Raw genomic sequence first — 13,621 nt, 5'->3', positions numbered from 1 at the left:
TATTATACAAAACTATAAGTGCCAAATTTCACATCTGCAGATGCCCCTGTTTTTCTGAAAAGAGAGGCACAAATTTTGCTAAAATTATTAATATATAGATATCCAAATTGATGGAATGTGTACATAGCAACTGTAGGTCAAGTAAATGAAAATAGTAACTCACGTAGATTTGTCGTTCGAACCTTGCAACCTATATATACAGCTAGTATATCTGCTAATTAATGTATTTGCTAATTCACTGCAAATATTTTTGCTTGGCGCTATATTTGTTCACCAATTTTCATTGTAACAATTTAGCATATCCCCATAATTTTTTTTATTTATATATAACAAGTCAATTTTAGAACGAGCCTTTTTTGAGGTTTGCTAAGATGAACATTTTCGGCTCATCATATTTTACCTTTTTATATACGAAAAACGTCGACCAGGGATTTTGTTACATTCTTTTACCGAGCGATTCATATAGGATTCGATTCTCCACATAATATATCCAATAATATTTTCACACTTCATTTTTTCCCCTTTTAAAAATCGGTCTCCCCTATTTGTACGTTATTGCTTTTCGACGTTTTACATCAGGATTGTCACCATTGTAGCGGTTTTAAATTTATCTTCCTTTCGTAAACATGTTTCAAGCGGAATGTCTTCCAGATAAAAAAAAATATTATCTGTCTCTAAATGAAGCAATATAAGGATTGTCTTCGTATAAACCACTCGTTTTTGTCTTACTATAAAATATTTGATACATTTTTATGTCTGTTGCAATAATAGTACAGCAAATAAGTTCTAAACAAACAAAAATCCAAGAATCAATTAACTTAAAAAAATTATTTCTTGTGAATACATACACAGATACGCTATACTTCAGACTAATTTTCAAAATTCGTTTTACTTGAAACAATTCAAATATCACAAAAAGTTTTATAACTGTCATGTAATAAGATTATTCAATGTTGAATAAAATAATATTGTTATTCGGCTCTTAATTAATATTGTTTTCACCTAAAAATTCCTAATGTTAAATTTAGTAAAACTGATACAGGCGAGAACGAACCATAATTGTAATTATTTAATGTCTTCAAATTAATTTGGTATAAAAATAAGAGATATTTTTCTGAAACCTTAGTTTATAAATTTTAAAAATAATATATGTTAGAAGTGATAGTGTCGAGTGTAAGGCTCAATCTCATCTTGGGCAGCTAGAAGTAAACAAAAATGGTGTTTCAGAGCATTTTAATTAATTAATTTCATTAAAAATGCCGCATATTTACCACATTTGATTCTGCCTATTGGTTTCCAGTGATCGCTGCACGTTTTAATGTATAAGTAAGAAAGTGATTCAAAGCCATAAAATAGACTGCATAATAATTGAAAGCCAAATTAAATTATTCTGTATTGTCTAAATTTTATTAAAAATTTGTAAAATATAATCATAACCAGTTGTGGAAAAAAATAATTGCTCAATAAAAAACCTAGAATATAACAGTACTAAAATTAAATTTAGTCCGCTCAATAAAATATCAATTTCATGTCATAGATGAAGTCAACGAGTTTTTACAGAAATTAAATATTTGTTTAGCCTGGAGCGGATTTTTCCAGTTCATTTTAAGTTCTGTCCGAGTTTAACCGAATCTGTGTAAAAATTCGAATTTGTTTGATATTAATAAGGCATGGTGCAAAACGTATACAAAGTTATTCAAAACATTAGTGATAATAATTTGTAGTCATGAATTGGAAAAATTATAAACCAAAAGTCAAATTTGATGCAACAACGTTGCCACGTTCTGGCGTTATAAATTTTGATGGCGTACATTGACAGGTAACTGGATGTTCTATATTAATAAAACAATATGTAATTTATGTAACGCACAAAATACACTGCTTTCAGTCATTATTAACACAACGGCATTGAAATGATTCATAAATAATTAAAAATCCGTATATTAATCAGCTTAGCAAATATGTTGCCTCCCTTTTTGAAGAAAACACGGACACCTGGAGGTATTAAATTTGACAGGGTTAAAGCTTATAGTGGAAGAAGTTATAGGCCTAATTTTATTTGTATATCTATAGTCTCCTTTTTACCAACGAGGGTTTATCTGAACTGAACCTACTGTTTTACGTGGGCTTCGAACCACAGTGTTCGCCATTAAGCCTGCCGACCGGCCAGTGACCAACTTAGAGACCATTCCAGAAGACATTCGATTTTACTTAGCTTGGTTGCTGATGTGGCTGGAATAGTTATTAATTGTCGGATTTTCCACTGTTGCGTTTAAAAACATTTACAACAGCAGGATTTGAAATCACGACTATTGCAACAGTAGAAGGACCGTCCTCTCGCCTTAACCACTGATCCAATCAAGCCGGCTACTCTTCTTTTTTAATATGCCCTAGAAATAAATGAATTCCAATAAAACGAAATGCGTCCAATTCAAACAACCAAGAATAGCCGTCATATGACATGACCAAATAGTGACATTAAAAAATAATTTAGGCTCTGTCCGAGGATCTGCCAACGCTTTTATGATAAATTATTAGTCGTTTGTTTTGTACGTAAATCAATCCCGGTCATGTAATTTTTCATATCAAAATATGGTACCGCTCTATCGAAAACTGACTATTTTAAAACATTATTAGCCTAAGTTATTTAATTTTAAGCAGTATTGTTTAAGATTTGGTGTTATGTTAGGTTATTCCCTTATTGTAGAAACTATTAAAAAGTTATAGCGAGTTTACGTAAAAACAATTAAGAATAGTAAAATTATGTAAAGTTACATTTTAAAAATATTCTTGCTTAATGTTACCATTGTACTAAGTTTGTTTTTAAAGGTTGTTAAAATTTTTCTATAAATATGTTATTAACTTCAAACTCATTTCAGGTTTCATTAGTAAATGCAGTTCGTTACAAACAGGACTAATAGAATATTGCAAGTAATAAATACGTTAATGTGTGCATTAAGAATTAAAGTGCTTAACAATTATAAATAAAATTACAAAAATATAAATAAATATAATAAATAAAGTAAATTAACAATTATAAATATCTTCATGGAACTTTAATTCTTCATTTTCTGAGGAGCAATTATTTCCCACTTGGGACATAAGGTAAAGTAGAAAGCAGTAAATTAACGAAAGCTATAGAAGGCAAATTAAATATGCGTTACCAGCAAGGGTGAAATTCCAGATTTACATAAAATACATATTTTTTATTATTTAATTATTACATTGTTACTTGCCGTTTTCGTCTAATCTACAATTTTTCTTTATGATAACTTAAATCTAGGTATATAACTAGGAGGAACCATTGGTCCTATTTCAGTCTCTAATGAAATAATGTTTATACATGTCACTGATGTATTTTTTATTATATGCGCCTCACCACACAACACTACACAAGATCAGATGGTTTGATCCTTTTGAGTCTGTGTCCTCTTCTGGTGGTGTCCAAAAGGTGCAATATTTCAATATTCTCATGTGAATGGAATCTTTCCTCATGCCCCCTTGCAATTCCCTTGATTTGTTGACTGACTGTGGGTATCTGAAGATCAGGATGTAGGTAGTCATGCCTGTAGTATTTGGGTGCGCCCACAATACTTTTCAGGACTTTATTCTGAAAAAAAATTGTATTTTGTTTATGTTACTCATTGCAGAACATCCCCATAATTGAACCCCGAGTGTCCATATAGGTTCGATCAGACAAATATTAGAAGTCCTCCCGCATGCGGCACATTTACCAGATTTGGTTCCATCTTACCACAATTTATCCAGTGGATGCGTTTTAATGTATAAGTGAGAATGTGACGCAAGGCTAGAAAATACACAGCCTAACAATCGAAGACCCAATCAGATTATTCTGCATTTTCCAAATTTTACGAAAAATCTCTAAAATATCCTAACCAGTTCTGAAAAAAATAGTGGCTTAATAACAGACCTCGATACATACATGACGTCAAATGTTTACAGATATGAAAAATTGTTTAACCTGGAGAGGAATTTTCTTTTTCATTTTACTCTAAAAAAGTGATAAATAGGTCGAGTGCTGTCTGATTTACCATTTAACCGATTGTGTATATAAAATTCGAATTTGGTTGCTATTAGTGAGCCATGGTTCCAAACTTACCGTTGCAAAGTTCTTCAAAACGTTAGTGATAATAATTAGAAGTTTTACTTCCGAAACATTGTGACTCAAAAGTTCAATTTAATGCGACAAAATTGCCACATTCTGGCATTATAAATTTTGATGACGTGCATTGACTGTTAATTAGATGTTCTATATTAACTGAACCTACTGTTTAATGTGTGATTCACATTCCTGTCATCAGCGTTAAACATATCGACTGTTGCGTATATAAAGACATTCACAATAATTATCACAAACATAAAAAGCCGGCTATTTTTTGTGACTTTCGCTATAAATAATTGAGTTCCAATAAAACGAAGTACGCCCAAATCAAGCAACCAGAAATGATCGTCAGATCAGTGACACAAAATTTATAATCAAATATTTTAGGCTCTGTCCGACGAGCTGCAAGCTCCAACTCTTATATGGCAAATTATTCGTTGTTTGTTTTGTACGTAAATTAGCCACGGACGCGTAATTTCTAAATTCAAAATCTGGCATCATTGTATCGCAAGATGCTGACAGAGTAATTTTAAAACACAAATTCCTAAGTTTTATATTTAAAACGATATTAACATTTAACGTTAATTGATGCAAAGTGAGTATTTTAAAACATTATTAGCTAAAGTTCTTTAATTTGAAATAGAGTTGTTTTTGAAAATTTTAAAGATTTGGTGTAATTTTAGGCTATTTTTTATTGCTGATACTATTAAAGAGTTATGGTAAGTTTACGTAAAAAACGATTAAGGATAGTAGAAATATGTAAAGTTACATTTTACATTTTTTGTAGAGACATTAAATTAATGTGTTCTCTTTATTGGAAGTTAAATACAGCAATGAAAGAAAAACTGGACATATGCGAATCATAACATAGATTATCGAAAAAAGAAAATAGAAAAACATAGAAATCACCGGTCCTCTCTGTTTGCAAGATATTTAGATTTTCGCAAGCAGTTTTTGATGTCTGGTGATTTTAAGGGTTATTAAGATTTTTCTGTACATTTTTGTGTTATTAACTTCAAATTCATTTCAGAATTCATTACATTACATAGTACATGTAGTTCCTAACAAAAACCACTGACCGAATACTGCATGTAAGAAATAGGTTAATTTGTGCATTTAAACTTAAAATGAATGTTGAAATGAATATTAACAATTATAAATAACTTCACAGAATCATATTTCTTGATTTGTTGATGAATTGTTAGTTTCTATCTTGGGTGATAAATGTGGATACAAGATAAACATTATATCAACATATAAATGAAGTAGTGAAAATATGCAGCAGTTAGTGAACTAATTTGCATACATGAAATACATAGAACAAATTATGACAGTAATTTTATACGTATTTTAAAGCATTGGTAAATAAGGCGTTCAAGAATTAATCGAATAAGATCATATATATTTATATTTAATGCTCTACACTTTTTATTATAATATTGAAAATATGTTTATTTATAATACTTTTGTTATAATATTCAATGGTGTAGTAATTTAAACTTACCAATACTCATACTAATTGATGGAAATTAGATATAATTGAATGCAATTTAAAAAGGGTAGTTCATGAGATAGTTTGCATATATTTTTATATTTTTAATACACATATATTACTTTAATTAATATTATATGTCAAATATATTTCTAATCTTATGATGAGCATATTATCAAATCAAATTTAGTAACCTAACATATCAGTTTTAAATTATTGTCTATTATTTAAGAAACATGATAAACTTAATTAACCGTTGTCGAATATAGACCAATAGGCAATCATTAGTATTATTAAAATCATATGTAATTTTTAAAATGTATATAATAAGCTGTTAATTAAAATATTATATTAATTATTAATTATAAATTATATTAATTATTAATTAAAAATTATATTAATTATTAATTAAAAATTATATTAATTATTAATTAATTAATCGACGTGATTCTCTCGAATCAACTGAAACTCAAATTAATTATCAAGAAAAGAAGACAGATTGATATTGAATTGGCAATCGTTAATCTAGTTAAATGGAGTTTGGGCAAAAGCATCGTAGTTCGTTCTGTAAGGTTGCAAAGGGTTAACTGAAGTGTTCAAATACGCCTAGCCGTAAACTCTTCCAGTTAGAAGAAGAAGAAGTATTCAATATTTCGGGATGTAAGTCACCAAAGACGGATTGAGGTTGCTGTCAATTAAGACATCTATTAGAATTTGGACAGAAGCTTATAGTTTAGGGTGTACAGCCAATAGACACGGATTGTAGTACCTTAGCCGTAGACTATTGGAATTTGGAATTTCTATAACTTGATAAACGATTATATACAGAGTATACTATGGAAATTTTGCTAGAAACAGTGCTATCCAGAAGATCAGCAAGGCAAACTGGCAGACGATACTCACAACGATTTTAAGATGCCCAGAGGAGACGACCATATATATTCTTTTGGTGGTTTCTTTTGTGATTCTAGGTGTTTCGCTTTTAAATTTTTATAAATCAAGTTAAAATGCATTTTATCTAAGTAGTATCCAAATATAAAGTATGTTATCTCAGTTATACCTAACTAATTCTAGCGTAGTTTTTATAGTTTTAGTTCACTACATTGTCTTTTCCAGGGCACATTGCATACACAAGCGCTAGTAGATAAGGAACTAGCTTGTTTTGAATCAGTTCAATGATTGTCCCTTTGTGTTCCCCCAAGTAATGCTAGCGCATCAAGGAGCACTCATAATCATTTTCAGTGCTTTGTGGTGTCTGGGTAGAAGTGATTTAGTCTTTACCGATATTATGAATCTGTACCAAGCCTGGAATCTAACTTGATCCACATTTGATCACAGCCTTATACAGAAGTGACTTGGAAATCAAGCAAAACGTTTCTGCTTCTACAGGTGGGAAAACAAAGTAAACCAAGTACTCTGAACCCTTAGTTTTCCTGTTGTATAAGCGTTGACCACTTCAAAAGAATCATCGATGGCGTAAACTGAGATATGCGACCTTTGCTTTTGATATCAAGGTAATATTACTGATATAAAAGATACATAAGGTAAGGTAAAGGAAGATAAACCGCCTTTTGGTTCCTGGTGATGATCTGAAAGGGTGGCCAAATTGCCCTTTTGAACCCTAGTTCAATAGGTGCTTTTAACAAACTGAACACACATAGAACTATGGTTTAACTTGATGGTTGAGACTTTCAAATGAAAGCACCTTTTCGAGATTATATTGACAAGATTTTATTGCCAAAATCAGAAGGTTTTCCTCTCGCTAAATTGGCATGTTCCGAGTTCCATCCATTTCTTGTAATATATTATAAGTAATATATTGCTATACAGCCCTATAAGTACTTTTTTTTATTTAATATTTTCCTTAGGGTCCTTTCTAGCACACTTTAAACCAAGCTCAACAAAAATAATTTATTTTCTACCTTATCATCCCAAGTTATGAAAATGTTTTAAAACAGTACATTGAACTTTTAATTCCGCAACATCGTTTTTCAACTACTTCTACAAATAAATCTAAATATGTGAAACGATTTTCGATACTATTATGGATATCTTCATTATATTTGTTCCAATGTTTTACTTTAAAGAGAATCCTTATTGAAATGAAAATCGTATTTTAATAATAAATCATAATTTCTAACGCTTGGAGAATATAATGAAGGTTATAAATACACACTTATATATATATATATATATATATATATATATATATATATATATATATATATATATATATATACATATATATATATATACATATATATATATATATATATATATATATATATATATATATATATATATATATACATATATATATATATATACATATATATATATATATATATATATATATATATATATATATATATATATATATATATATATATACATATATATATAGACATATATATATAGACATATATAGTTTAATAGTTTCATCGCTCAAGCTTAATGCCTTTATGGTGTTTTTATACAGAAACTAGCTGACCCGACAGACTTCGTCCTGTCAAAAAGATTTGTAATGTGGCAGTTTTTGTGCCTACGTATTTTAAAAAATTCTCCTGAACAGAACCATCACCCTGGTGATAGGGCGTTGTGAATAAAAAATAATTAAATAAAACATATATAAGGATTGAAAAGTAAGTAATCGCTTTATTGTTAATCATGTGAATCATAATTATTATTATTATTATCATTATATTGCTTTGTGGTATACGATGTTTTTTGTTTGATTACCTGGCGCATAGATAAACAAATCTGATGGTTTTCCAACACGGGAACAGGCAACATACAATTGACCATGTGAGAAACATGGGTTTTCTAGATTAATACCACAAACACTTAATGATTGCCCCTGGGACTTGTTTATAGTCATAGCAAAAGCAAGCCGTCAACATGTCTATAGGAAATTTGCCATTACCAATGTCAATGAGTTGTTTAGAGAATATGTTTCCAGATTGGTCATTTTGCAACTCGACACGCATATTCTTGCTTAAATGAAGTACTTTAACATGTTTCCACAAATTGGAGGACTTTAGACATGCATTGAGTTCATCAGCTGGCGTTGATCGTGGAATCACTGGCAATGTTTGACGAAAATCTCCTGCTAATAAAATCATTGCACCACCAAATCGGTTATTATTGCTACGTAGATCTTTTAAGGTTCTGTCTAAAGCCTCCAAAGATTTTTTATGTGCCATCGTGCATTCATCCCAAACAATCAATTTACATTGCTGCAAAACCTTTGCCATTGCAGAGTTCTTCGAAACGTTGCAGGTTGGAGTTTCATTGCTTTGCATATTTAATGGCAATTTTAGTGCTGAATGGGCTGTTCGACCACCTTCAAGCAAAGTTGCTGCGATTCCCGACGAAGCGAGTGCAAGTGCAATTTTATTTTGTGAGCGAATTGTTGCTAATATTAATGAAATAAAAAAAGTTTTTCCTGTACCACCAGGTGCATCTAAGAAATAAATCCCTCCAGTTTCATCATTTGTTACTTTCATAAGAGTTTCAAATACATACTTCTGTTGTTCATTTAACAGTGGAAGATTTGTTTGAATTTATTCTTTCAAAGCGTTGAGATCATACAGTCTTTCTCGATGCAACTCTTGGTTAAAAGCGTCATGCATTGGACGATTGGGCGCGGTCAGGCCTAATTGAATTAATAGTTTGTTTGACATTATCAAGCACATGTCCTCAATTGAAATCAATGCTTCATTGTAAATTTCTTCACTGATTTGTATATTTGGATTTCCCATTCTATTCCGTATTTGATACAAAATATCATCACACATATAATCTTTGTACTTGATCCACAAATCAATTGGGTTTGATGGGAAGCATGTAGATATGATTATAGAAAACAATGTTCGTATTTGATGAGTGTGTGATGATATTACAGCATCATTGAGAGTTTGATCCCAATGAGCGTCATTTTCAAGCAATTGCAAACGTTGACAGGCTTCTCTGTAGGATCCACACAATTCACCATCAACAGTTCGTAACTGTTAGAATGATGTTGGGCCACGTACATTGACTAATAGCAGTCGTAAATAAAAACATTCATCATTGCTTGGATGTACTGAATAAATCCGGCCAATCGCATCGGTGGAATATACATCTGTATATCCTGGAACTGGTTTTCCTTGTTTCCGTCGTATAAATCTCCTTGAGGATTGATTCCAGGTATAATATTTTGGCATTTCAGAATATAGCAATGTTTGTGCGAAATCATCGTTTTGGCATGTCTCAAAAAAACTGAGCAGCTCTTTGTACTGCGTTCTGTGCTGTAAAATACACTCTTTGTCCATTTTCTAAATGCACAGCTAAGTGAACAACAGAAGGGTGTCTCTCATGAATAGGAAAAGAAAATATTCGCCAAACTGCTTCATTACTACTGACATAGCGGCCCATTTGGTATTGGGTAACTTCATCATTAGAATTCTCTGCACCAATTCCAATCACAGCCATATCACTCCCTTTGGTTACATATTTGCAAATGTATTTAATCGATTTCACTGAATGGCAAGATTCAACGTTGATGTGTGCTTTGAATGTCTTTGATAAAATGGGTGAATATGGAACAATCCAACGATTATCTATTTCAATATCTTGTTAATTTAATTTGACAATTGTTGATTTTCCATTGTCTGCTGTCGATCTGCGACGATACAATGGATAACCGTCATTACCAGTAATTGTTTCCGATATTAATGTCCGTGGATATCGTTTTGAACATTTACCATCCATCATACACGGTGAATTTTGATTAAGAGTTCCACAGGGACCATGTATCATGTTTTTGATAACTACCTCATGCAATCCAGGATCTACTTGTACATTAGGGATTTCAGCTGATATCACTGCATCAACTTCATTTGGCCTTATCTTTTCAACCAACCAAATCAAAATGTGTGCATGTGGCAATCCTCGTTTCTGCCACTCCACAGAATACATCCAGCAGCGTGTCTCACCAAACACATTATGTTTTACGATGAAATTCATTAAAGATTTCAACTTTTGTCTAAAGACTCTGGCTGTAATATCATGACGATCAATGGATGATTTCCCAGGTAATAACTCCTGCTTAATTTCTATCCATTGCGGATTGAATGTAAATGTGATGAACAAATCTGCTGTACCATAATGACGAACATACGACATGGCATCTTGAGCATATTCGTGCATATGCCGAGGGCTTCCGATGTATGTTGCTGGAAGAATAGTCATCCGACCGACATTCTGTGCATTTCCATCAGTATTAATCGCATCTCGAAGGTGAATATACTCTTCAGATCGGAGTTTGGTTTGATTCAACCTGATGAATGTTAATCTCTCCGTTTCAATTTTAACATACATGTCATCAACATATTTGTGATATAATCGCCGACATTTCAATATGTGATTATCTGCATTTTCCCGAATCATTAGGCGGTATGAATAATAGTTCATTGAACTGACTTTTTTGTTGGTTTCAGAACCTGTAAACAGATTTTGTTTTAATAACATTCAAATATAAAATTAAAATACATAATATAGTGACTGAGATATTATCGCCATAGCTAAACTAATATTTTAGTTACCTGTAATGGGATTTATCATTTTTATTGATAAATCGTAGCCATCTTCACCTTGCCAAAATATAATGGGATATTGCAGTGCATCATATGAGCGGTGTGTTTCCTTTATAGGTTGTAATTGAAAATTCCGACGATGTAAAACAATATCACGGGATTCCAAGTTTTCTCCAACTACAACGATAGCAACTTCATCAATAGTTGGTGCATTAAAACGTCTTGTATGTTGACCTGCAGGTGTTTTATCAGCTCTGATTACAATTTTGTGATTATCGGATGGCATCAGATCCAGGGCAGTTTTAAACAATATAATCAATTGATTGTGTTGATGAAATAAAGTTTGTAATTGTTCTACAATAGACCTTTTTACTAAATTGTTATGTGCACAACGCAGATCAATTTCTTGTGGTGAATTGCCCATAAAATAAATTTGCAGGAATTTGTTGTCGCTATCTGACACTGGTAACAGTGAACCTGCTCTGTGATATATTTGCCCTTGTATCTGTAAATAAAAAAAATATTATGGTGTGGTATAAATTAATGGATTGTCAATGATCAAACTTAAATAATATTTGATCTTAAAAAGTATATATTTAGTTTTAACTAATATCTATCAAATATAAAATATAATAAAAGTGTCACTGAAACTGAATCACCATATAATATGATGACTAAGTGATATATTTCGTAATGATTAAGAAATTGAAGATTAGTAACACATCTTAACTTTGGTGACAGAAAATTTTGTTCGCTAAAATAATTATGAGTAACTGCTATAATACATACCTTGAAAGTTGGCATAAAATTTTCCCGAACTGCATTTGTTGCCCCAAATGAAGTCATTTGAAAGCAATTGTTATATTGTTGAATATGTGTCAAAAAGTGTATAGAATCTGTTCCTATTCCTGAAACCAATGAGTACAATGGTTCTGGTGGTGGATCCAATTGTATCAATTTCACTTTACCATTTGCGCAACACAATCCATTGGCTTCGTTTTTGCATTTTAATGCCTTACAGTGTGAGCAAACCAAGTTCATAGAACCAATAACAACACATTGGTAGTTACTGTAGTCAATTGACACATCGTAACTGAAAGCAGCTGGATTCAAACTTGCGCGATTATTAGTTGAATGTCGCGCTCGCGCTTCACGCGTTTGTGATATCCGAATTCTTTCACGTTCATTTCCGTCGTCACGTTCTTGTGCAGTACGATTAGATCGGTAATTAGTTTGGTTTATAGCATTTCTGGTTCTTCTACCTAAATTGCTTCGTCTTATAGGAGGCATATCAAATATAAATTATTTTTTCACTAATCACGAACTAAACAAACACTAACTAACTAAACACTCTGCACAAAACACGATATACGAATTTGTTTCGTGTATCACTTGACAATTCATCTGTCATCTGTCAAAAGTCATCTGTAACAGACAACTTTTTTTTTTAAATTTGATATGACTTGAACTCAAATCCTTTTAAGCCGTACGAATTGTTTTATTTATTTAAAATTTGAATTAAATTTTAAACAAATAAAAAATTTTAAATAAATAAAACAATTCGTACGGATTAAAAGGATTTGAGTTCAAGTCATATCAAATTAAAAAAAAAAAAGTTGTCTGTTACAGATGACTTTTGACAGATGACAGATGAATTGTCAACTGATACACGAAACAAATTCAAACAAAAAGGGCTATTTTTAGGGTTTTTCCAGCAATAATTCTAATTTTTCTCGCCGTAAAAACGATCCCTGAACTTCAACGAACATTTTAAAAAAAGATTTGGCCAAATTGGTCCAGGCGTTGTTGAGTTATGCGCTTAGGAACATATTTTGCGATTCATTTTTATATATAAGATAAAGATTGTATAACTTGGTAGATTATTTACAGGTAATTGCTTAATCAATGTTTCGGCTACGTCATTATCTGGTCGTCGATATCCTACCAGTATTGTGAATCAATTTGCTAACGAAGTAGTTTGGACCCATAATAAGAGAATTTCGCGCTATTCTGTGCGTAACATATTGTGGAAGGTCAATCTGCTAAATAGAGGAAATCAGCCTGTTAGGCCTGATTGTGCATATTTGGTAGAATACAGCACGATAGCCTTATGTTTAGTTGAACCTTTCTTTGTTAGAAATAGATATGTTTGTGTGTTAGCAACTGCAGCAATTAACGTTAGAGCTCCACAAAAATAGCGAATTCCTTGATAATTCTTCACAATAAAATAAATAAATTTCCTACAACACCAACAGAATAATATTACTTTGGAAATAGAAATTTCAATAAGAGTATACTACTTGGATAATCTTATTTGGATAATATTATCTTGAAAAACCAAAAAACTACTTTTCTCAAACCAAATTTAGACTAAACATATCGTTCTGCAAAGAAAGTTGTTAAAAATCTAAAATAGTATCGCAATGAACA

At 31.3% G+C, this 13,621-nt stretch overlaps 2 protein-coding genes across 2 annotated transcripts in view; one reads left to right on the top strand and one right to left on the bottom strand.

Annotated features, from left to right (window-relative positions):
- Positions 1 to 13,621, top strand: part of Nlg3 (Neuroligin 3) — a 781,379-nt gene that overhangs the window by 382,203 nt on the left and 385,555 nt on the right. The gene's annotated exons all lie outside the window — the stretch shown is intronic.
- LOC143192941 (uncharacterized) lies at positions 9,886 to 12,188 on the bottom strand. The gene is made up of 4 exons (XM_076398793.1): positions 12,160 to 12,188; positions 11,981 to 12,099; positions 11,201 to 11,696; positions 9,886 to 11,098 (listed from the first exon to the last, which is right to left on the bottom strand). The coding sequence occupies exons 2-4, from the start codon at positions 12,035 to 12,037 to the stop codon at positions 10,233 to 10,235; spliced, it is 1,419 nt and encodes a 472-aa protein (XP_076254908.1). The 5' UTR covers positions 12,038 to 12,099; positions 12,160 to 12,188; the 3' UTR covers positions 9,886 to 10,232.

This window comes from Rhynchophorus ferrugineus, unplaced genomic scaffold, assembly GCF_030347505.1.
Source record: "Rhynchophorus ferrugineus isolate W39M unplaced genomic scaffold, kcgeb_rfMv2 rfM3, whole genome shotgun sequence".
NCBI classification, from domain to species: domain Eukaryota; kingdom Metazoa; phylum Arthropoda; class Insecta; order Coleoptera; family Curculionidae; genus Rhynchophorus; species Rhynchophorus ferrugineus.
Note: the sequence above shows the minus strand (reverse complement) of the source record. Positions and strands in the feature narration are given on the sequence as shown.